Source organism: Rhincodon typus, chromosome 3 (genome assembly GCF_021869965.1).
Source record: "Rhincodon typus isolate 14 chromosome 3, sRhiTyp1.1, whole genome shotgun sequence".
Lineage (NCBI taxonomy): Eukaryota > Metazoa > Chordata > Chondrichthyes > Orectolobiformes > Rhincodontidae > Rhincodon > Rhincodon typus.
Genome location: NC_063334.1, coordinates 77140814 through 77167943, shown reverse-complemented (window position 1 = coordinate 77167943; position 27130 = coordinate 77140814). Strand labels below are relative to the sequence as shown.

At 38.6% G+C, this 27130-nt stretch overlaps 1 protein-coding gene across 1 annotated transcript in view; it reads left to right on the top strand.

The window, feature by feature from the left end:
• Positions 1 to 4107: 4107 nt before the first annotated feature.
• krtcap2 (keratinocyte associated protein 2) overlaps positions 4108 to 27130 on the top strand; it is a 149175-nt gene continuing 126152 nt past the window's right edge. Inside the window, 5 exon segments of the mRNA XM_048593678.1 lie at positions 4108 to 4435; positions 4819 to 4961; positions 4963 to 4974; positions 19599 to 19662; positions 25198 to 25264. Coding sequence (XP_048449635.1) covers positions 4108 to 4435; positions 4819 to 4961; positions 4963 to 4974; positions 19599 to 19662; positions 25198 to 25264 — 614 coding nt within the window.

Below are 27130 nucleotides of genomic sequence, written 5' to 3'. Positions count from 1 at the left end.
TGGCATTTTATAATTTCCTACTTCAGAAAAAAAATAGTCTGACTCCAAACCAAAACACAAGGAGGTTCTCAACAAGACCTCACATCTAACATGTATTGTCTGACTTAAAATGTCTTTACACTAATAAAACCTTCAGTTCTCTCAAGGCAGTGACTTGAAAGAAATTCGAGGATTTACATATACATATTAATCAATTAAAACTTTCTATTTGATTAAAGATTTAACAGCATCTTAGGTTTGTTTAATCTATCCTCATCAGTTGTGTGACTCTTTGACCTTTTACTTATAAATTCTGTGTTCTGTGCGCTTCTTTCTCACTTCACCTGATGAAGGGATTACATTCCAAAAGCTTGCGTTTTCCAATGAACCAGTTGGATTACAACCTGTAGTCATGTGATATCTGACCTTCTACAATAAATGCAATTAGAAAGCATTTATTTGATGTCTATAGCATTCCCTTATTCCCCATTACAATTTCTCTTGTCTCTGTCTTTAATGAACCAATGTTTATTTTTGCCATTCTCTTTCTTCTTACATGTACAGGTTTCATACACATAGAGGCAGTTAACAGCTGATTGCTCAATGACAAGACTATTCTTTTAAACCTGACTGATGACGTCCCTCACAAATGTATTGAATAAGGGCCAGGACCCTACATGAATCTCTTAGGACCATTTTGATGTGTCAGCAGAAAACTACTGACATGCTGAACATACATAGCTAGGTTTCAGACAGATTTGGAAGTGTCTTTCAGTGCAGGGTTTCCAGATCAGCTCTGACATTGCTGCATTCTGACCAATACTGTCCAGTAATATTGGACAGTGTGTTAAGACCAAGGTGCAGACTACAGAGTCACTTTGGAAGATTCTGAGGAAGAGAGGGGTAAAGATGAGGAGGAGGCAGAAGAAAAGTAAAGAGGGGTGTTGGACCATGAGCTGTACAGTTTGCTGCCCAAGAAGCCCAGGATGACACAATTATTATGTGGTTCAGTCAGTTTTCACCAGTTCACTCATCTGACAATCCTGCCAAAGCCACTTCCTTTTTTTACACCCTCTCATGATCGAATAACTGGAAAGGTCACTTACCAGCCAGCTATGAAAAATAAGCAGAATGGGAAGTTAGCGCAAATTGATATTCAGGTGATTCATGTAAAGAATAAAGATACCTAGGTCTTGGTGGACAAAGCAAAATTTCAAAATTTGAGGATGATACATAACTTGAAAGGTTGTGAACTGTGAGGAGAATTTGAAAAGGTTATAGACCAATTGATGAAGTGTATAGCCAGGCGACAGATGAAATTTAATTCAGAAAAGTGCCACATAAGAGCAACGTGAAGAGATAATATGAAATTAAGGACACAGGTCTAAAGGGTTTTAGGAACAGAGGGACGTGGGTATATATCTGCACATGTTCATTAAAGGTGACAGGACCAATTGACAGAGTGGTTAATGAAATGTAAAACATCCTATCCTTTATTGATATAAGAATATAAGAGCAAAGTGAATATGTTGACCTTATATATAATTTGGCCTTAGTTGGAGTGTTGAAAGCTATACTTAGGAATGATATGAAGGCAGTAGAGAAGGTGTAGAAAAAGTCATGCAAATGATTTCTCAGATGAGGAAATTCAGTTATTAGGATGTATTAGAGAAGTTGTGGCTATTTTCCTCAGAATAGAGAAGATTGAGAGGGGATCTGATAGGTATTCTATCAGAAAAGCAGAGGGCACATATTTAAAGTAATTGGCAAAGAAGAAATAGAGATGCAAGGAAAAGCTTTTTCACACAGCAAGTGTGTGGGAGGCAGGGTGAGGCAATGACATAGTGGTATTATCACTGGACTGTTAATCCAGAGACCCAGATGACATTCTGGGGACCTGGGTTCGAATTCTGCCAAGGCAGATGGTGAAATTTGAATTCAATATAATATATCTGGAATTAAGAATCTAATGATGACGATGAATCCATTATCTATTGTCAGAAAAACCCACCTGGTTCACCAATCTCCTTTAGGGAAGGAAACTGCTAACCTCACCCAGTCTGGCCTACATGTGACTCCAGACCCACAGCAATGTGGTTGACTCTGAACTGCCCTCTGAGCAATTAGGGATGGACAATAGATGCTGCCTGGCCAAAGACATCCTCATCCCATTAATGAAAAAAGAGAAAGAAAACGTGGTTAAGTAGGTCTGGAATGCACTCCCTGAGTGTATGGTAGAGACAAGTTCAATCAAAGCACTCAAAAGGGACTTAGACTATTATTAGAAGGGGAACACTGTGCAGGGTTATAGGGAAAAGACAGGGAAATGGCATGAACTTAAATGTTAGTTCAGAGAATCATTGCAGACACAATGGCTGAATGGTGTTCTTCTGTTCTGTAACTGTTCAATGATTCTGAGTTTCCAGCATTTCTGTTTTTATTTAAAGTACAAGTTTGTATATTATTTTTTCCCTTCTAATCCTTTCTTTCGATTAAAAGGATAGTTGTGGGAACCACGACTGCCCTTTTCCCCTTCCTGAAGGTAGAGCGATAGGTGATGAGATGGGAAAATAGTTGGGCTGGTTGATCTTGGAGAGAACATCACCCACTTCATATCACCTCACCAACTAAGTTATGGGTAAATAGGTCCCATGAAACCTTCTCAAACCATTCCAGTTTGGACTCTTAAGTGGTCCAATTACTGACCACTTAAGGGCCTCTGCTCTCCATCTCCCCAATCACCTGCCTTCCCAGTAACTGGGAAACCAAGGCAATCTCTCTGCAAATTAGAGAAAAGGCCTCCAATTTCACCAGGCTGGGGGAATTGTAGACATGGGAATTGAGGGGGCAAAGGGTTGGTGTCAAAAAGCCACACCTCTACCCTTGCTTCTGACCCCTGACCACATGCCACCCATGACTCCCACCATTTAAGAAGAATAAAGAAAGTAATTACTTTCTCAACACTGAATACCCTGAGGAATAGGCCTCGACTAGCAGACGTTAGGACCCAGAATCTGCAGGGCTCTGATAGGCTGGGAGCTGCTGATGGCCTGGGATGCTAGTGTCAAGACCCATGATTCATGAAGAAACTCAGTGAAGCTCGACCTTTAGTGCATATTGGACAGATTGGCAAGGGATACAGTGAGTTTTCTCAGCAGTGGGGATGGTGAGTTAGTCACTGATTAACACAATCTCCCTGATACTTTAAACAAGGGGAAATACCACCCATTGTTTTATTTTACTCCTGATGTGATAAAATTTGCTGGGCTGTGTTCATTTCTGTGATTCACATCATTAAAGAAACGATATCTTTGTACCTAGTGCACTGATTGCTGTGTTCAACTCAAGAGGCTCATTATCTCCCTTGCATCTGAATTGATTAATCACCTCTTTATGGCAGTGCAGATATACCTTAACCAAATGGAAATATGTAGGTTGCCCCAGCCGCTCTGAACAAAGCTGGAGCATATGGGAAGTGGCACAATTTAACAGCACATGTATTCTCTATAGTTTGCCAGTGATAAGATTGAAAAGAAATCTGGAAGCCTACTTTATTGTCCTGTGGGGATTTCAAAACCCTTTCAACATAGCTTGAGTAATAAAAATATTCATTTCTCCAGTAAGCTGGTTACAATGTTTGTATCTGGTTTATGTTATGACTGACTCTAGATAGAAATGAGCCATTTTTAAATGTGCATTAGGACATTTCAGACAAAGTGAACTCAAGAGTCCTATTTCCATACAGCTTTGTGCATTACATATGGTTCCCGCTTTGTCTTATCACAGTTTCAATACGACAAGTTTAAAAACATCAAAACTCTAATGTTTGCATTAGATTATCAGCAGGAGAATGCAATATTTGGATACTAACATTTTGATTTAATACTGTAACAGAAGATGGATGCTGTAGCCACATTGTAATACTGTTCTTTCTTCCAAGATGGAGGCATAGTAAGGATCCTCAGTTGCAGGCCATCCACTCTGGACGTTTCTTTTCTCTCTCTGTTTTTTTCTCTTTGTGTTCTTTTATCCTTCTTTCTTCCAGTGATGCCTTGAACTCTCGGCCTCAGCACAGACTTGGACTCTTGGCATCAGTACAGACCTAGTATGGCAATCTCTTGGCCCGACATGGCGATCTCTCAGCTCAGCATAATGATCTCTGGGCCTGGCATGGCTGTCTCCCAGCCCATCGTGGCTGTCTCCCGGCCTGCCATGGTGGTGTCTCCCAGCGTGGCTGTCTCGCAGCCCAGTGTGCTGTTCTCCCAGCACAGCGTATTAGCGTCTTGGTGGCCCAGCATGGCGGTCTCTTGGCAGCCCAGTGTGGTGGTGGTTCAGCCTGCCGTGGCATCAGCATGGACTTCTAGCCTCAAAATGATTCCAGAGTGGTCTCCTAGTTTCAAGATCCTCAAGGGAAAGCCCAACGCGGTCTGGAGTCAAGGCCGGGCGCAGACTAGAGGCTTGGTGCCTGTGTGAATTGGGTTAGAAGGACCGTTATTCTGAATTATTTATTTATTTTTCTAATTTATTCCTATGATCTGTAATGTTGGACTTTTTATTTCTTTATTCTTCTGACTTCTTTCCCTAAGAATTTGTACTTAAGAATCTGTACCTAGGTATCTTTGTACCTAAGATGCTTCTGTCAGTGGTGACTTGTCAAGTTTTCACTGTCATCAGTTGAGTACATGTGACAATAAAGCTAATTCTAATTCTAATTCTACTAATTCTTGTTTTATCAAAATGTTAAAACCTGTGGTTTACTTTATGGTCATAATTTTGTACTTCAAATTAATTTTGATGACGTATTTCTGTTTAATTTTAAGTTTTTGTAATAACTCATAGGTAAAAGAACTGCAGTCTCATTTGTCCTGTCCTCCTTGCTGTCAATTCTCATTTACTCAGCTCTGGAACTATACAAAGAAAAACTGGTAAACGACACAGGAATATTTCGCTGCTTTGGCTTTGTGGCATCACATTTGTTTATTTTTTTCACTGACTGTATACTTTTCTATTGGTCTGACTAGTTCAAAATACTAACAATTTAGAACAATTACATGATCAGTAGAACTTGTTAAAAAAGTCAATGTTAAAATATGTTTTTCACACCCAAATACACAAAAGCCTAGCTGATGAGATTAATGGTTTGGGCTGAACATGTTTGTTTGACATTCTTCCAGTTGCTATTTTAAGGCAATATTTTTTATTCATGCACGGAATGTGGGAGTCACCGAATGAGCATTTACTACTCATCCCTAGTTGCCCTTGAGAAGGTATTGTTGAGCTGCCTTAATGAATTGCTCCAATCCATTTCATAATCCACATATGGTAATCTTTTGATCTTAAATGAGTTGCTGATTCTGCTAAAATATGGGACAGACAGATATTATACAAATGCATCATGTTTGGGAACAGTCATTTCTCAGCTCATTCATTTTTCAGTAAACCCCCAAAGATATAACATTGCAAACTTTCGGCTGTACCCTCCAGATATTTAAACTTGGCTCTTTGGTCACACTTTGATCATCTGCCCTGTTATTTCGTCAAGTGGATTAGGATTAAAGTTTACTTTCTACTGATTCTGTGTAGAGTTTTGGAATATTTTATTACATTATTGGTGGTGTATAACTATAAGCTGATCTTATAGATGCAATTGTACAAAATTATCTTTATAATTTATTGGAATAGGAAAGCTTTGAACTATACCCTGTTGCTCATCGTTATCCAGTAACCCCTGCATGGACATATATGATAATTAGGTCTTCATTATAAAATATTGTAAGATTTGTGCATTTTTTTTTAAGTTGACCTCTCTGTCAGGGAGGTGTAAACAAAGTTAATTTAGTGATACCTGTGGCTGTGAATTTTTATGATGAGTTATTACATAGTGCAATACACAATAGTTAGGCACAGACTCAGTTGTGATTCCAACCAAATGTGCCTCCTCTTATTCATTGCTCAAGGTCATTCCTGAGGAATGGCCTCATATGTGAACAACAAGACTGCAGATGGTGCCATGGAACTATAAGCCAGCACAGGGGAGTAAAGATCTCTAATTTACCATAGAACAATAAATTAGAAACATTGAATGGAAACATTTATAAACCAAAAATAAATGTATACATAAGAAAAAATTAAAATGTGTTTTGATTTTAATTGGGAGCAGAATTCAGGTGGACGGGACAGACCAGACAGCATGCCTGTGTATCATTATTGTGAACCGTAGTTCATTCTAACAGCAAGACCTCATTATATTATGATTGCTCATCTGCATCCCAGTGCAAAGCCTAAGGGTGGAATCTCATGTAGCTTTAAATGACATGAACTATTGGGTGAAACCTGGGAATATCACATGAGATGCCCACAGAAGCCTTTCATAACGTTGTGAGAAATTTGAATAATACTGATGGAAATCTGAAATTCTGGAGAGATTCTCAAGAAAAGTCATATCAGAATCGAAGCATTAACTCTGTTTCTCTCTCCACAGATGCTGCCAGACTTGCTGAGTTTCTCTAGCATTCTCTGTTTGTTTGGAAGCAACTTGTTGCATTTTCCAATTGAGTTCTGGATGTCAATGTGAGATTCTTGCTAGGGAGTGGTGAGAGGCCTATTAACTGCAATTAGTGCTTGTTACCATCCTCATAAGCAAATCTCTGCTTATTAATATGCAAGTTTCAAATCATATTCCAGATGTGGCCTAACTAAAGCTCCATACAGCTGCAACATGACTTGCCAATTTTTATGCTTTTATACTCCATGCCCCAACCAGTGAAGGCAATACAAGCACGCTATAAGTCTCTTGACCATCCTATCCACTTGTGTTGTCACTTTCAGGAAGCCATGGACTTGTACACCTAGATCCATCTGTATGTTAACACTACTAAGATTCTGCCATTTACTGTATACTTCCCTCCTGCATTAGATCTTCCAAAATGCATCATCTTGCATTTGTCCAGATTAAACTACATCTGTTATTTCTCTGTCCAAGTCTCCAGCCTATCTATACCCTACTGTATCCTCTGGCAAACCCCCTCACTATATGCAGCTCACTTAATCTTTGTCCCATCAACAAACTTACTAATCAGGCCACCCACATTCTCCTGCACATAATTTATATATATTATGAACAACAGAGGTACCAGCACTGATCCCTGCGGAACACCACTGGTCACAGATCTCCAGTCCGAAAAGTACCCTTCCACTGCTACATGCTGTCTTCTGTGACTAAGCCAGTTCAGTATCCATCTTACCAGCTCACTGGGGATCCTGCGTTACTTACCCTTTATTCACCAGACATGACACAATCTTCCCACACAAAGCCATGCTGCCTATTGCTAATAAGTCTATATTTTTCCAAATATGAGTAAATTCCATGCTTAGGAGTTTTCTGCAATAAATTTTCCTATCACTGACATAAGGCTTATCAGTCCGTAATTTCTGAATTATCCCTGATTTCTTTCTTACACAAAGGAATATTGTTGGCTATTCTTCAGTCCTCTGGGACCTCTCCTGTGACTAAAAAAAGAAATGTAAAGACAAAATTACTAATTTAAATCCAAAAAAAGTTGCTTCCAAATTGTTACAAGTGCGGGGCTTCATAAAATGCATGCCTTCCATCTACCTACCTGGACTAATTTGATGGAGTGGTGGTGCAGGTATTGAGCAGTTGGCAACAATTCATGTCCACTGATGGACCTTATCACACTCCCATGACTATTTTACCCATACTGGTGGGGGGATTAGAATTAGAATTAAAATTAGGTTTTATTGTCATGTGTACTCAAAGACAGAGGTATGGGAGTACAGTGAAAAGTGAATAAAGTCGCCATTGCCTGTGCCATCTTAGGTACAAAGGTACCCAGCTACAAAATCTTAGGTGCAAAGTAGAAAAATAAAGAAATAAGTTAGAAGTTCAACATTACCTTCTTCGTATAGAGTGGAAAAATAAAGAAATACAATTAAAAATTCAACATTACAATCCCCCTTTAGCCGTGGGCCTGCAGTAGAAGGAGGAGAAGAATCTGTGCTAAGTGGGTAGCACTTTAGCAGCTCAGACTGGCATTGAGTACTATTTACAGGACACCCTTGTAATTTTAGGGATATGTTTCCCAAGGTTATCCCTTCCTCCTTACCTTGCTATCTGACATCTCACATCTCACCCTTCATGATCTTCAGCCTCATTCTCATTAGGACCAGCCAGCCTTGCCCTGTTACTACCCGGGACTTACTTCAGAGTCCCAACTCCAAGGCTGTCTCTTCCTCAGGGTTGCCCATAGTCCCAAAAATAACCACATTTTAAAACCTGGCACAACTGGCAATATTGAGCTGCTGACGATCCAATTAGGTGGCAGCAATCTAAGGAAAGATGTCCTCCCAAGATAGTAGCAGAAGCCTCAAGTTTTACTAAGTAATGCTGCTGTCAGCATTATATTGCAGCGGTGCTGGTGGAAACAGTGTGTGAGGTGAAATTCACTCTTTAGCTGGGGGTATAGGTACCACAGCACCTTGTAAAATCCAACACTCCGTATCCTGATTGATTCTTAACAGGTAAGTGCCAGTGCTGTAACTCAACTAAAAAAAACTTGGCTAAAAGTGCAAAGAGTACAAATTTTGAAAGACTGGTGGTCTTTAAGGTATGGTATCACTTAGACAAGACTAAGATGAATCATCCACTTAGCATTTGTGATGAAGGTGCTGGTGAATGCCTCAGACTTGTCTTTTGCATTATTATGTTGGGCTCCTCTATCACTGAAGATGCTGAGTGGAGATTTTTCCTGTTCCACTTTTAGATCCTTGTTATGTGTCATTGAATCATTACTCCACTGATTTATTGTTCTTTTATGTTTTATGCATTTACAGGGTCCGCACTTCACACTTTCACCTGAATTTTTCAATTAAAATAGATTAAATATTCTAAATCACTTTGTCAGTCACATGAATAAGTCTTAAAGCAAAACACATCATAACCCTTTAGTGACTATGAGACACAAAACCCAAAACCGCTGGGGTGATACAGATTAATTTATTTTATTCTTCTCAGATTTACATAAACAATTCAGATAAGCAAAGATGGAAATTAAATACAAACAAAGTGTCAAGGAATTAGATGACATCTTTGCCTTGTTGGTAGCTTGCACACTAATGTGATTCTGGACAAGTTAGTTTACCCTTCTTTGCAAACCTCCAGCAGCAGGGCAAACACTCGTTCAAAATATCCAACGTACCACTTTAAATATAACTACCATTTTTAGTCTCTGCCTCAAATTTTTCTTTGGTGACAAACTGCAAACTTTTAAATGTTATCCCCTGCATTAGCTTGAATCTGGGATGACAGAGCTCTACCTGGGGAGAATGATTAGGATTGACCTATATTCTTACAAGTCTAGAAGAATTAGTATTGATCTTATTGAAACATATAACATTCTTTGCAGGCTTGCATGAATGTTGAGAGGCTAGTTTCCAAGGATGGAGAGCCAAGTACTATGAGTGTCAGTCTCAAGATAAGGGCTCACCCATTTGGAACAGCTTAGATTTGAGGAATCTCAGCTGATGCATTTATTCAAGAATGAGAATGATAAATTTTGGAGTTGAATGAATCAAGAAATAAGGTATAAGGAGGAAATTGGAGTTGATGCTGGTATTGGTTTAAGTTTGCATGGAACAGGGAATTTATGTTAGCTCTCATAACATAAGAATCTAGGTGTTGGTTTTGTGTTACTGATGAAGCCAACAGACATTTATCTACCACCTTGTCTGGCAGCTCCTTCCAAAATGCACATCCCATTCTGTGTGAAAAAGTTACCCCTTCGGTCCTTTTCATATTTTTTTCCCTCTCACCTTAAACCTATGTCCTCTAGTTTTGGACTCCCTCTACCCTAGGGAAAAGACCTTAGCTATTCATTTTATCTTTGGCCCTCATTATTTTGTAAACCTCTATCTGGTCATATTTTTCCTAAATGAAAGGTGAAATATTATCATATCAGTTTCCTGAAATGAGCCTGGGATAATAAACAAAGTTCAATCTGTATGATCTTCATTTTGATCAATCTCCCACAGTAACAAAACTTCCCTTGATTGAAGATGAGGATGGGAGGGACTGATGCAGGATCCCCAGTGGCCAGTGGTGGGATGTCAATTAGGTTCATTAATGGTGCAATTTACATTCATTATCCTTGAGCCCACTGACGTTTAGTGGGGTGACATGGACATGGTGTAATCAGGTACCCTGTGCCTGAATGAGGGATCCAGCTTAGGGGATGGCAGCCATCTAAGTGCCTGAAGTGCACTTCATATCATCAGGCCTTCCCCATGGAACTGAATGGGCATCCCTGCTGTTCTCTGATTAATGGGCAGGCCTCAGTCAGCTTGGCAGAATCTCAGACATTACATGAAAGGATCTTGTCATAGATACAACCGATTAAAAAAGAGTCTTCTGCCAAATTCAGAGCTAGAGGTGCTATAGCGGAACACTTATGCACAGCTCAATAGTCACCAAAAAAAGTCCTTAGGGAAACCTACCTGTCATACATTGTACTGTGATGAGTTTATGAGGATTCAGATGTGAAACACAGCAGAAAATCACAACCAGGACCAAACTATGTCAGAGCAGAAGAAAGAACTTGGATTCTTGCCAATGAATGAAGCTATGACATTTTGAACTAACTATGAATATTTATCAGAAGTGATACATAAACAGAAAATGTAAGTGTTTTTCACTGATGACCAAAATATTTCATTTTGTGTAAACTTGAAACAAAAAGTACTGAAAACACTGGAAACACTGAGTAGATTAGCATCTGTGGAAAATCCACACATATTGGGTTGAATCTTAGCATATTTTGGCAAAGTGTCATTTTTATCAAGTTTCATGGAGGGTTTATTTCTGAAAGGCCTAACAGTTTTTCTCATGTGATCTTCACAAACTCACTTCATTGACTACCCAAAATGCCCCCAGGTATCCCTCTTGTCTGATGTTGTCCTGATTCTACCGCTGCTGGGATATCACAGAATAGGCCATCATTTTTGATGCCTCCTTTTAAAGGTTGTTGTGCATCTGGACAAGTGCTGGTCCTGCGTGGTTTGTGACACTTGTCCCAGATTTGCTTAGTAAAGGGATGTGGACACACAATGTCATGGAGAGGGACCTAGAAGTCCTGGCGGTTGAGGTGAACTCACAATTGCATGCAACATCCTCATTCACTCGGTCTACCACCACAAAACTCCCCCAGACTACTAGACATGCATGTCCTCTACTTGTACCAACACTAACAGCTGTGACACCCAATTCACCTCATTCAATCTCCCCCTTTCTCCAGGAAAAACTAACCCATAGTGGGGTAGTAAGAGTCAAGGTGGTGGTGGGGTGCCTGATATTTGGTCGCTCATACTCTATGAAGGAAAGGTGCTGACCTTGCCCACACTAAGTAGCCTTCTCAGGGTGTCCAAGCCACTGGACTGATATTGGAGGCTGCCCTTGACTTAGACTGCTGGGACACCTTTAGTGAAGATGTCTCCCTTGATGTGACTCCATTGATTTTGAGACAGGGCCATTTGTTGGAAGAACATTCAGTGTGTGCCTGCTGTGTAGGCTGCTGGCACCTTGTTCATGTGTAGCACTGACAAGACATGATAATGTGCAGCAATATGTCCACTCCCTGGGCTAGTAACTGCTGACAATCATGAGAATTTGCCAGTTTTGTGCCTTTTTCTGAAAGGCAAGGCAGGGTTAGGCAGAGATGCTGAGGGCATCCAGGTTGGTGTATGGTGTGAGGCCAATGATTGTGCAGTCTTGAGATGTAACCTGGTCTTATCAGTGAGCTGGGTGCCTGCTCCTGCATGCAAGAATGTCCTTGCAGCAGCATTACAGTGAGAAACGTTGGTTCCCTCCAAACTGCAGCATGATAGTGCAGAAGTGTACTGTCAGTTAACTGGAGGTGAAGATGTTAAAAAACTGCCATGTGTCAGATGCCAAGTTCCATAGGCATAGGTTGTATGAGGCTGCTGTGCTGGAGCATGCCTTGAGATACTGCTATGAGGTGTCCAAGATGGGGGTTCAGAGAGGTAAGTGTTGAGCTGGTGTAGTGAGATACCTGCTCAGACTTTCACGTTGGGAATTATTGCCATCTAGTTTCCACTGGACATTCCTCCTGCTACCTTTTCAGCTGTAACCCTTTCAGGAGAACTGAAGTAAAAGAGGCAGACAGACAGATAAAAGGAAGTTTCAGATGTATTCTCTCTCCTTTGCAAGTGGAGAAACAGAATATTTCAGCCAGTAATTTGTAATGAAAAGATTTAGGAAAAAAAGTGGCCAGAAGAAATCTGATTGAATTATAAAGGTTGGTGATGGAAGAAAGGACCAGGCGGACTTGGATAGGTATGTAGATTTGGAGATTGGGGAGTGTTGTGTGTCGTGGAGGGTATCTCCACACCCCTACAAGAAAGAAAAGGCTGAGAAGGTAAAAACCAAACTTGTCATGACAATTAATGGGGCTAGGTGGACATTTGGAGTAGTCAGATCAGCCATGTGTACAAACATATTGTATACTGTAGCAGGCTCAAACAGAAAAATGGTCTACTCCTGCACCTAATTTATATTCTTCCCATCATGTTGAGGTGAATGAAACTGTGTCTTATGCTGAGGAAAGTCATTTCAGGACAAAAAGAGGGAAATTTGAATGATCAGTGAAAATATTGGAACTGGTGAATAGAAATGGTAAGAAAGTGAAGCAGCAAAATTTGGAGTTAGACTTCAGGAGTTGTTTGGGTTTCCAGTGTAAATTATATGAAAGGAAAAACAAAATGCTTCTGTTGAACCACTTGATGAAACAGCAGTGAGCACCAGCTGCCTAAAGAATAAAGGTCATTAAGGAGCAGATGGATGTAAAGATGTATTAATAGCAGTAATGTAAAAAGCTATTATTTTTAACGGAACATGATAAGTTCTGCTATTTGAGCATTACCTTTTAAGTATTGCTTTAGGTTCTATTCCTTGGTGTTGATGTACTGTAAGCAATCCCCATTTTTCTAATTATATGCACTTTATATATTCATGCAATTCAATAAAATATAGACAACCTGTGAATATTATATTCCTCTATGCCATTTTAATTGAATTAATTACATTATATGATTCTCATCAGGTTTCCTTCACTTCCTAAGAATTTAATTCCCAGCACATTTTAATTGTATTAATTACTCTTTTATCAAATCATTTAGTCACTTTAGGGAGAAGGGGAAGACAGAAGTGCAGAGACTAATTTGGTGGTTAGATTGAACAGTTTCTTTTCCCAGCTTTGTTTAACCCTACTCCTCTTCCATATTTATTTTCAGTTTCCTGCAATTGTTTTGCATATCATGCATTATTCTTCAGCCAATAAAGTGCCTAGTAGTTGTTGACTTGCTCGCTGAGCTGGTAAATTTGTTCACAGACGTTTCATTACCATTCTAGCTAACATCATCAGTGCACCTCCAGTGAAGCATTGGTGTTCTGACCCCCTTGCTATTTTATGTGTCTCAGTTTGATGGAGTGCGGTGGTATCACTTCCGGATTTGCTTCTTGGTGGTTTAATATGGTGTCCAGCACTACAAGTATGTTATGAAGCTCAGGTTTGAGTACCAGGCCTCCAGGAATTCTCATGCGTGTCTTTGCTTGATTTGTCCTAGGATGGCTACATTGTCCCAGTCAAATTGGTGTCCCTCTTTGTCCATGTGTATTGAAAGGGGTGATAGTTGGAACTCCATTATCAAATATGTAGAGCTGGACCCCATATACCAACCACTAAGAAACAAATCTGGAAGTGATGCCACCCCACCCCAGCAAACTGAGACACATAAATAGTAAGTAGGACATAACACCGACACTTCACCAGAGGTGCACTGATGATGTTACCTAGTATGGCGACAAAACATCTGCAAACAAACTTACCAGCTCGTCGAGCAAGTCAACAACCGCATCAACAACCTGAGCTACAAATCTCCTCCAAAACCTTGAACAAGTCTGGCTGCAGATATCTATAAACATCTATGAAGTGATACACAAAATTAGAACAGAAAATGCTGGAAAAGTTCTCAGGCCAGGATTTTGAAAGAGACATATGAAAGTCAGTACATACAACCACTCAATGATTTATAAGTATCTTTCTTGTCCTGGAAGTTATTTGAGTGTAACTCAGTCGTTGAGAGTGTTACTATTTTTCTTTTAATTTTCCTTTTTTTGGTTTGGAGCTGTGACTTAAGATTAAGAGTTGAATTTTGAACAACTTCTTGTTTTAAAAGAAAACTGAAGCAGATATTGGGGGAGAGATAGTTGGAACTGCCGATGCTGGAGAATCTGAGATAACAAGGTGTAGAGCTGGATGAACACAGCAGACCAAGCAGCATCAGAGGAGCGGGAAAGCTGACGTTTCGGGTCTGGACACTTCTTCAGAACAAAAAATCAAAAAAAATCTGAAGCAGATATTATCTGTTTGCAATTAGGCTAGAAGATAATGCAAATTCATTAATATTCTAAGGACACTGCAGATGAATGGGCACCAAGCTATTTCTATGCCCAGGGCTGGCAGTTAGTTGCATGTTGAGTTGGTCAATCAAGGGCAGAATAAACCAGTTCTGAATTTTTTTCTCAACAGCAGAGTCATTTTCAAATCTGCTGGACTGGCTGCTCTGTTTTGCTCTCACTAGTTTTCTCTCTAGTTATTGAATTGTTGAATGTTCTGAGAAAAATATCCCCATCTGCAATAAATAAGTAAATATTTCTGGAAGTCTGTGCATTTGTTAGTAACTTTGGAATTCGAGCAACATATGAAGTAAAGTACAGCTGTCAACCCATTTCCAAGGATTTTGTCAAGGCCTGATATTCATCATTTAAAACTGTTCATTTGAACTGGCAAATTACAAGGCTTTTATTTTCTTTTTCAATTTAGCCCTTAACTGCATATGCCTGTGGACTGTCTCTGTTTGAGTGGCTGGGAGTTATGGTAAAAAAAGACTCAGTTTAAATTGTTAATTTAAATTATATTGCCTTGTTGATTATATCTATTCTGTTAAAGTTACATTAAACTTGTATTAATTGTTAATTTTTGTTTAAGTTATAAAATTGGTGTCAAACATCTTCCATTTATAAAGTCTGGTGAAGAGAAATTCGGCACTTTTGAAGGCTAATGTTTTAATTCCACTATGTTGTGTATCCAGAGATAGAGGCAGATTTATTTTGGCCTGCTATCCCCTGTGTTGTAACACAGTGTGCAGACAATTTTGGAAACAAAGCCCATTTCCACTACCTTATGGCAAAGCATGTTGGATTATGGGTGTAATATGCAACTATATTGCTCATACTAAGCATGGAGCAAACTGAAGATCATTTGACAAGATGCATTATATCCTGACAGCCAAGCATAAGTGAATGATGCATTAATCAATTAAAATTTAGGTAAAGTGAACATCAAACTTCAAATTGAAACAAAAGCTTACAATTATATCACATTATTGCATTATTAAAGTCCCAAGCCATTTCACATTTAATTAATTACTTTCTGAAACATTATGTTTAAAGAAGTGAAGCAGACACTTTGTATGCAGAAAGATCTCAAAAATAACAGACGAAAGGAACAAGTCATTAATTTGTTTTAGATGATATTGATTGATAGAGAAATATCAGTCAAGATACCACAGACAAGAAAACTGTTCTTGTTTGAGTAGTCCCATGTATTTTTTTAATTCATCTGAAAATGGTGGAATCTGAAATCAATAAGTATCTGCAATTAGAAGTCAATTTGTTTGATCTAATGACGCCATTGTCGATTGTGGAAAAAAGAACTCATCTGGTTCACTAATGTCCTTTAGGGAAGGAAACTGTCATCCTTTCCTGGCCTGGCCTACATGTGACTCCAGACCCATCACAGTGTGATTGACTTTTAACTGCCCTCTGGGCAAATATGGATGGGTAATAAATATAGCCCTGGCCAGTGATGCCCACATCCTGTGATTGAATTAACAAAAACCTATTCAAATCTGAGAGTGCAGATTGATTTTCGTGTCTAAGAGCCAAATGTGTTGGCAAATAAAGTAAGTATTCCATTGTAGATGTAATTTACTAAATGCATTCTCTCAGCAGAAAATGTCACTCATTGACAAAATCTGTTTTTTGCTTAATGTGTATGCTTTCCTTCTATTTAAGTAAATGGTTGTAAAACTGTAAGTCCCAAATTGTGGATTATGGACAGAGAGAAATGATCAAATCTGATATAGGGCATAGTGGTTCCTAATGACAGGATAAGTCAAGTTAGATGCTAAGTTAAATTGGTGTTTTGCTCAATTTATCACTTGGGCAAGATGACAGGGTACACAGTTTTACAGAACCTTTTTGGAGAAGATAAAATAGATGGTGTAGCATCTCTTACACTAAACTTTTTGAGTGTGGTTTTCAGAAATGAATCTTGTTGTATTAAGTCTTAGCTGGAAAATATATGTGCATAGTCAGAAACAATCAGTAACAATGTCAATGTGTTGATGCTCTTCCTATGTTGTCCCTCGTCAGTCTGCCAATAAGACAAAGAATTTTCCAAGACAGATCACCATGGCAACATATTCACTTAGTAGTCAAACCTATTTACAACTTTGATATGGCTTCCGTGTATGCCATGTTCCATACTTTCTTTTCATTCCACTAATTATCTCATTGTTTCTAATTACTGCAAGAGTAGCATTTTCATTTAAACAATTTTTTTGTACTTTACAATGAATAGACTTTTTGGATTTTCTAATACATTGGAAGATTTTCTGCTTATATTTTTCATCCCATCCCTTAGAACATTTCCAGGTTCTAACTCTTACAATGTCACTAGTGATGATACCTTTTAATTTTCATAGCGGCAATGATTAATTGTCTTGGGGGTAGGTTCAGTGCTCAGTTTAGCTCCTGAAATTTGATTGGTGATTCTGCATTTTATTTTTCACAGAGCAAGCATGATCCATTGGAGTTTTGTTCTCATCTTATTAATGGCAGCTTATTGTCAAAACTCACTCACGAGTCAATGAACAGCCTTCATGTTCAATATTAATCAGCTTCTTCTGAAAAGTTTTTTTGGAACTTAAATTGTGCCATTGCGCAAGTCTCTCTCTAAGGATTTCTTTCAAAACAAAAGCTAGATTGACATTTAGTAGGCAGCTTCCTCACTTCAACCAAGATCTAATTGAGAAATATATCTTATTTTTTCCTGTGGAATATGAAACATCCATTAATAATTGGAGGCTTTGGACTGATATTTTCTTTCATTTATATCAATAATTCACAGAATGCTTTGACTTGGTCTAATTGTGATTAGCGTGCATTTTTCTTGATGACTACTCCTGATACCTTGTGATATTGCCGCCTCCAGCAGTCTATTGCACTGGAGAGGAGTATTTGAGGTAGCTCGGTGCCAACAAACTTTCTTGGTGTTTGCTTTGTCATGGGCCAAGCTATTGATCAATGTTGATAACACACTATCATGGAGTATCCACAGGAAACAATCTCCTGAATTTTACTCATTCCCACCAACCATCACCCTCTTGATTTTAAATATGTATCTTTTCTATCAGCCCACAGCAGATCAAACCTTTCTTTCATGAAAAGGTTGTTTTTGTCATTACTTTGTTATGCTTTACCAACACTGATTATCCAGAACATTAATTTACTTTTTAGACTGACAAAACATCCATGCCCCATGTCTCAAATTGGGCAGTGGGCCTATCTTGAGGACAATTAATTGCCCTCGTTTTGAACATAATGTTGTGTCACTGCTGGTGAATCTATGGAGTTCAGAAGTCTGAAATGTCCCAGGTGTCAGGTGAAATGAAATTTTGGTCCTGACATTTATAAAGTGGTAGAATGTCACCAATGCAATGAATCGTATTAGAAGAAAATCTTCCAATTTAATAGAATAGTTATCAGTCTAAAAATCTATTAATCATAAAATAAAGTCAGGCATCAGCGATTACTTGATTAAAATACTTATTTTTGCAACAACTATAGATAATTGGGTAACTTCTGAAGTAAAAAGAAAGTATATGACTTGGCACAGGCTGAAGTCATATCCAAATATTAAATGTTTTTATTGCTAAGTGATTTAGCATTGTCATACTGACAAGACCTGGGCCAAAGGCTCACAATTGGCCTCCAAAATAAAACAGATACTATTATAGAATGCAATGTCCCTGCAGTGAAATGAAGATCATTTGGTTAAATATCTTTTTAATTTTATCACTTCATCAAATCATTCAAGTTTGGCAATGTTAACTAGATGAAACAAAAGGCAATTGGAAAGGCTATGGTAACATTGTGGATCTTTTGCATGTAGCGGAACAATTAACACAATTACCGCCATTTTCCATTTGAGATTAAATGTATCAGTAATGTTTTAGCACTCAATGACCAAAGCAGTAATTAAATGAATTATTACGGAGTGAACCCAATTAACTAACTGTTTTCCACATGAAATATCACTGTACTCCATTTATTCCACAAGTGAACCATAGGAAATATACTGCAACCAAGTTCAGAGAAATTCACTTAAACAGGTAATGGGCTATCAAAAAATTATCAATAATATTTATGGTTTTATCCAGTGACTCTTCTCCTTGATTCTTTATTTTCATATTGCTTTATTTTTCATTTTGCAATTTTGACTTATTTCGATCTAGTCCATCTCAAGTCTGCTTCTAGATTGCTTATTTTAATCCTTCTTCTCAGTGTTTGAAAGTTTCCAAGAGTTTACTTACTTCTAGTCCCTTCCTCTCATTCACCATGTTGAAGTTACAAGATTGATTTTTTAAAAAAAAATGTTTTCATTAACTGAAAAAGCCAGCAAATGGATGTCTAATAAATGTGATTCTTTTAGGTAATATAATGATTATTATTTTCCTACAGGAAACATAAATGCAGCATGATTGATAGAAGGTGATTCACCTTTCCCAAGCAACTAATCTGTCACTTATGAGCTATAACTGATTCAAAGTTGGAGAAATATCTAAAACAGTCATATATTGGTTTCATGGAAGTAGAAGAAATGCAGATTCACCCAAAAGGTTCTTCCCAAAGACACGCCCCATGGCAGAAAGAGATTTGGTCTGCCTGATTTCCTATTGCCTCATCTAAATGGATGCCTGTTCCTGGATTTTCAGATTTAAGTTATGTGCTTGTTTCTTTGGTCAAGTCTTGGTGTGTGCTCGTGTTATAAAGTGGAGAAGTGTGTCTGCTGTTGACACAGGCTCAAGCATGAGAGGTTTACACAGTACCTGCAACCCACTCAACATTTTTTTCCCATCCTGTTCTTCCACCTACTCAAAGGTCAGCCTGAATCATGAATTTCTACCTCACCTTGTGCTGTCAGTTGAAGATAAAATCAATGGCTGTGACTGATGTTCTGTCCAAAAATTTATAAAGAAAAGAAAATTGAAAGATTAATTTCAGAAAAACTCTTCCTGTACTCATTTTTTAAATTTAAAGTTCACAAGAACAAAAACAAATGCATTTTTTCCTGTAGCGGGGTATTGATGTGACAGATCATAGCACCGGTTTAGTCCCCCTGTACGATTTGTCATAGGAATGAGGCAGTTATACAAGGTCATCATTTTGACACTTCATTCAGATTGTCAATAATCTAGAGAACATGGTGTTTGGAATGGGATTTGAGGCAGACTTTTTCCCTGAAGGTAAGAATCAGAAATACACAAAATGCTTGAGCTACATTCGTTTGTATAAACATGTTTTCTGAATAATTGCAGTCATCATCTTGATGCTCTATACTTATCTATTATCGAGAAGTTTGCTTAAAAAGTAAGTGTGATATGTTAATTGGACTACAGCTTGAGTAAGAGGAAAGGAGGTGTGGGGTTGAGCTTTTTCAATATGAGGAGAAGAAGGGTCAGCCTATCAGTTTGAGTGGGAGGAGGAACTAGGAGCCAGCTTTGTCAATGTGGAGGAAGAAAGTAAGGAAAACACTGACCTGTTAATGTGGGAACAAGAAAGAGAAAAATGAAATCTTGCCCATAAGTGTGACAGGGACAAAGTGAAATAAGAATACAAAAACAGATAATGTTTAAAAAATAGATTAGATCAGCCAGCCACAATATGAAGAAAAGATCTTTTATCAAATGAAAACCAAATTGGAATGGAGGGGAAAAATCAAGATGTAATTTCAATTATGAAAAGGAAATAGATGGGCTAAATGGTTTGCAACCTGTTTAAAAGATAATGTTCAATCATACTAAAGATTGTCACAGTGAATGAGTGAAAGGTTTCTAAAAAGCAAAAGTGGGTAACATAGCTGAAAATAAGAGCCAAGAACTGGGGGAAGTTGAGGACAAATAAAAACTACAAAACTTTTAGAGATCAGTCAAAAAGAAATACTCAATGCTGGAAGAAGTATTAAATATTGTCATACTGTAAAGTGAAAAACAGGCCAACAGTAAAAGAATAAATTCTCTTGACCAAATTAATTTCTCACAAAAAAATTACACTTAAAATGTCAATCTGCCTTCCTTTCCCCCAAAGCCCCATAATATGACAGGTTTAAGATGTGCATAAATAAAATGGGGGATGTGGGCAAGTTCTAGACACCAATTAGAACAAGGAGCTTCATAGTGCCTATCAGAGTGGGACAAAGAAGGAAGAGATTAAAGTCTCATAACAATGTGTGCATGAGAGGAAGGAATATGAGGGATCAAGCTCTCAGTGTGAAAAGCCTATGCAGCAGCAATAAGAGTTTGACCCTCTAAATTATTATATGTGGAATTGTAACTGTGTAGTGACATCAATGTTAACTCTATCAGGCAGATTCAAATTGCAGATAACCATGGGTTTCATTCCCATCTGCATGAGAGTCATAGAGAGACACAGCACGGTATCAGACCTTTCGGTTTAACATGTCCATGCCAAACATAATTCCAAACTAAGCTAAACTAGTCCCACCTGCCTGCTCCTGGCGCATATCCCTTCAAACCTTTTCTATTGACGTGCTTATCCAAATGTCTTTTATACATTGTAATTGTACACACATCCACCACTTCCTCAAGAAGTTCACTCCTCATGCGAACCACCCTCTGTGTAGAAAATTTGCCTCATATGTCTTTTTTAAATCTCTCTCCTCTCACCTGAAAAATGTGCCCCGAGTCTTGAAATCCCCCATCCTAGGGAAAAGGTGACTATCATTAACTCTATCTATACCTCTCATTATTTTATAAACTTCCATCAGGTGGTCTCTCAACCTCCTGCGCTCCAGTGAGAAAAGTCCCAGCCTATTCAGACTTTCATTATAACTCAAAACTTCCATACTCAGCAACATCCTGGTAAATCTCTTCTGAACCCTGTGCAGCTTGATAATATCCTTCCTATAACTGGGTGAACAGAACTGGACAAAATATTCCAGAAGAGGCCTCACCAATGTCCAGTACAACCTCAATATGACTTCCCAACTCCTATACTCAAAGGACTGAGCAATGAAGGCAAGCATGCTAAATGCCTTTTTAACCACCCTGCCTATATGTGACACAAAGAATTGTATACCCGCCCCCCCAGGCCCCTCTGTTCTACAATATAATCCAAGGCCCTACCATTAATTGTATGATTACTTTGTCTGTTGTACCAAAATGCAATACCTCGCATTTATCCAGATTGAACTGCATCTGCCATTTTACATTTCATCAAGATCCATTTGTAATCTTAGAAAACCTTCTTCACTGGTTACTATGCCACCAAATTTGGTGTCGTCCACAAACTTACTAACCATGTCTTCTATATTCTCATTCAAATCATTTATATAAATGACAACAAAAAGAGGACCCAGAACTGATCCCTGTGATATACTGTTGGTCACAAGCCTCCAGTCCGAAAAGCAACCCTCCAGCATTACTGTCTCTCATCTGCCATTAAGCCAATTACGTATCCAATTGGCAAGTTCACCCTGAATCACTTGTGACTTAACTTTACCAATTAAGGTACCATGTGGAACCTTGACAAAGGCTTTACTAAACTCCAAATGAACAATGTCTACTGCTCTGTGGCCATCAATCTTCTTGTTAACTTCCTCAAAAAACTCAACCAAATTGTGAGACGAGATTTTCCTCACACAAAACCATGCTGACCATCCCTAATCAATTTTTGCCTCACTAAATGTCCATAAATCCTACCTTTTATGATCACAGGTCTACAGTTCTCTGGTTTCTCCTTACAATCTTTTTGAACAAAGGTACAACATTAGCCACCAATCATTACTCATTAGGAACCTCACCCGTAGTTATAGATGATTCAAATATTTCTACAAGGGGTCTTGTAATTTCCTCCCTTACTTCCCATAACGTTCTGGGATTGCCTTAATTTTGTTTCCTTTTATAGTCAACACATATGTTGTCTTATAGCAGAGATTTCAGGTCTGTACATTTAAGACTGATGCATGGCATCATGAAATGTGATGTCTCAATACAAAATCTACCTGCCTCACCTTCAGTCACGTTCTATATATAATGGAATCAGTATACAGTCATCAGTCAGTCTGTATGTCATTGATACTAACACTAGGAAGCACAGAACCCAGACAATTGGTGGAATCTGTTTGTATATTGTTGAGTTGAGATTTACAGAGTCTGGTCAACCGTGTTTTGAAGTGACTGCTCCCACATAATCTTCTGCTCTTCATCTCATTACTTATGGAAGTGGGGCTTTTTTGCCATTCTTCTCACGGAGTCGTGTAGCTGGAGGAGTGGTGGCACTCGCCATTGCTGGGACCTTTTGTCATGTTTAAAACCCAGCTGCACACCACTTCAGGCATTGTAAGCCAGGAACTGCCCTACACACTGTGGTGCTGGATTATGGGACATGCACAGGGACATGCACTCCATCCCTGTCACCATAGGTGCTAAACGTCTACGGTCCAGTAAGAGGAAAATGAGGGTCCTCAATCTCACTATAGGTGTCCCTTCCTCTTGGGGAAACACAGAGATGTCAGCAGGTACCCTTAGAGTGGAGGATCCATAGAAGACCCCTAAAAGCTTTCTCTTTCGGACACTACAGAAGGACCTGGAACCCACCAGCCCTGTGATCCCAAAGGCTGCAGATGTTCCACCCAGTGAGGGTGCGCCTGCATCTGGAAAGGACACTTGCAGCTGACCCAAAGGCATTGAAAGCTGTTCAGACTAACAGGGCGAACTACAGAACAGGCTGCCTCCAATGCAGCTATGGAAGTCAGCACTGCACTTGGATATAGTGGGAGGCAGAGGAAGACAAAAATATACCAAGGGCAAATAGGTGTCATGGATGACATTATATAGACAACTTTTTACCTTTGTAGATATATATTCTATCGCACTGTGTTAAAATATGTGCCATAGTATACTTTTCACTGTCAAACCTGGCCAAGTCACACCCATTCAGGAGTTGTGCAGCCTCTGACATCCCAAGGATGAGAAGAGTTGCAATAACTGATCATTGCTCATCTCTCTCTGCCTCCTTGACTGCAGATCACCTCAAACTCAGGGATTCATGACATGAGACCTTCACAAGTCCAGCCATGCTATTTTCCATGTGGCATCTGAGAACAGGTGAAAGCAAATTCATTGAAGAAACTCCTTGGCCCTCACATCCTTTACAATGTCGCCTCATGTTGTACCCAGGATGGCATAGAAGCTTCTCAAGGAGGGCTTTATCAGGCCAAAAAGAGCCCTGAGGTTTGTGACAATTCAATTGGACTTTGAGCAACCAATGTTGTAATGCTACTTTGTGGATGGGATTCTGTCAGTAAGCCACAATTAAACCTACCCCCATCCCTACTTCCCAAACATAACTCCCTTCCAAATCACAGACCATGATCTTGCACACTTAACTGTCAGTGTGTGTTGCAAGATCACCACTGATGTTTTCCATGTCCAAGGACATAATTATATTCTGGTGTCTGACTATTTCACTTAGTATCTTTTTGAGGTTAAATCAATGATTCCACTCATGCAACAGTTATTGACACATTGAACGCCTCATTCAGGATGGTTAGTATGCTTCAACAAATTGTGGTTGGCAATGGTCCACAGTACACTAATACAACTTTTCAAGGCATGTGAAGGAAATAAGGTGCCAGCATATTATCTCTTTTCATCACTACTTTCAGTTGAATAGTCTTGCAGAATGCACAGTTCATACTGTAAAATCTGTGATCATTAAATGCAAAGTGAATTGCCAAGATTTTCAGATAAGTATGTTAAATGAATGCGTTAGTCTTCTCTGGCAACAGAGCCTGCAGGTCTCTTTTTTGATGGACAGGTCCACACAGTTCTCGCCTCCCACAGTCTGTGTACTCAATCAAACATGCATTGCTATTTTTGGAAAGATGGCAGAACATGGTGCAAGGGCATTAACAAGGAGCTTGCAGTTATCCCAACATGAATCAGAGCAACATAACAGTTGAAAACTTTCACAAGAGCACATTGGCTCAAGGAAAGACACCACATTGTTGTGTCCAGCTTAAGCTATGTGCTGTAATGAATCACAGTCAAGACTTTGCAAATCCTGCAAAGAACTAGAAAACATATCTGAGCTTCAAATCATCAACCACTCATCACACATGATGACGACTGGGAGACCGAATATATTGTATCCGTCAACTGCAGAGCTCATCAATATTTTTGGTAACAGTTACTATCAAATCTGCCCCTCCTCCACCCACTTCCTTAGTTCTATTGGGAATACAGTTCCATGGTTTGCAATTCACTATTCACATGGAAGCGTTATCATTGAGTGTTGACGATTTTTTCAGCTCTGAGGGCTTTAAAGCAGAGTTTAACTTGGTCTTGCATTTGACTGATGGTCTTCTTCTCAGTCAATGTAAACCAAGCTAGTTTTACGACTCAAAACGAATTTGGTGAATCTGGTGAGCCGCTAGGCATGTCCTTGGTTGACACTTCTATTGTTAGCTTGGTGGGATTGTGATGTCACCTCATGCAATTCAACAATGCGTTGAATATCTAATAGCGGAGTATTTCCAGGATATAGCTGTATGGTGTTGTCAATCTGAGTGTAATAATGCTGCAGTTGAATTAACTTATGGTGCTGAATATCATACAATTCAATTTTAAATTATTAACTGATAACAAACGTTCAATAATGCTGATTATCTCACCTCAAATGTGAAGGAATTTGTCAGGCTTTGCCTGTTAGCAATGTGTCGTTTGAGTAGACAGTTTATTTTTTTCACTTTTCCCCAGTTTTGTCATGCTTTGACCTTGCACTTTATACATCTTACCAAGTGCATCCTGTATCATGTACTTCATGGTAGGTATTTGTTTTCTTTACTAGCTATCAGTTGATTTCTGAAAGCAGTTATTCATGTATTCGTTCTGTATGAAATCTATACACCATGGATACAACATTGTACTACAGAAATAACATTCAGTTGCTTGAAATGGAATTCCAATCTACATTTATATTCAAGTAAAAAAATGGATCAAAAAAGACTGATAACTTTAAAATAAAAATAAAGAGCTGTGGATGCTGAAAATCTGAAACAAAAACAGAAAGTGCTTGCGAAACTCAACAGGTCTGGCAGCATCTGCAGAGAGAAAAACAGAATTAATGTTTCAAGTCCAGTGATAACTTTCACAGATAGTTCTAAAAGCAGATTTCAAAAAACTGTATAAAGAAATTGGCATAAATAAGGTGTCAATACATCAAACTTGGGGTTGATTCTGACCTGTTCATACAACACAAACTTCCATTTATGTTGTGATGAAAATTTTATGATTTATATATATTATTTGTTTTATAATGTTCAGATTTCAAAATAGAGGCACATAAATCATTTTTTTGTGAATAGGTTTAATAAATAACTAGGTCAGCCTTTCCAGAACATTAATTTTAAACTTGTACATATCAGAAAGTAGAACCGTGGGGCTTCCTAAAGTATTAATGAAACTTTGTTGACATTGTGGTGGATTATAACAGGAAAGAGAAAACATTACACTAAGCTTGCTTTTGGGTTTAGAATAATCAAAATTGATTTTAACTTAGAAAAACCCAGAGCTTAGAAAGTTTTTGGGCAATTCAAAGGAGATCTGGAGTTGGATTCAAGTATGTCTGTACAAGAAATAGAAAGTTATGTAGAGCAGTGAGAAAATAATTTGCCTCAGAAGAATATAGTTTGTGAAACTTGCAGATCCGGACTGTTTAGTTGGAACTCTACAAACTACTAAAAGACTAAGAAAGTCAAAGATCTCAGCAGTGTGAATATTCCAAGAAATAATACTTCACAACTTACATGGCAGGAACTGGTGTTCTGGTTTATTAGTCTAGTGACATTATCATTAAGTTACTGCCTCTTCAGTAATGTGACAACTGCAACAGCAGAACCTGCATTTGAACAGGATATCACTGACAGCAACTTCCAGACTTCTGTTTTTAATTGCGAATTGTGGGCACCAGAAGTTGATAGCATTTTGACACAACAGTGCCAGTGAATATTAAAAGTTTCATCATGATTATAATTGCAAATTATGAAATTCAGGACAGATGTTCAAAAAGAAGTTGTTTTAAAGGGAATACTGAAAACAACAGACAGCTAGATAGATTTGGGAGTGAACCTAGGAGATATGGGCCAACATGACTGAAACCACAATCACTAATGGTGGAAAAATGGAAATTGGAAATACAAAATAGTCCAGATTCAGAGATCTCAGAGGATTGTAGAACTGGCAAAGATACCAAAACTCTGGAAGAACAAAGTGATGGAGACTCATTATAGATCATTAAGCATTGAGTTGATACATGAACATAACCTCTGTGAGTTTGAATATGACCAGCAGAATTTTGGATCAGCTCAAGTTTAGAGAGGGTGGTAGGTAGAAGGCTGGCAAGGAGAGCATTGATATAGTTGTCTCTGGAAGTAGCAGATAACAGTCTGGCCAACAGCATTTACACATGATCTTATGACTAGACTACTGAATTTATGCCTATACCAAGTAGCAGGTCCTCTTAACAAATGCATTGAGTTCTATAATATACCTATTAGTCTGCAACACTTTGGCAGCATGACTAACTGAAGGACATTTTCTGTCTATATCAAAATACCAGCTTTAGTGTGACTATTTGTGACCATTATATAAAGTGTCTTTACTGGTGTGAGCACTGTAATACATTCCAGGA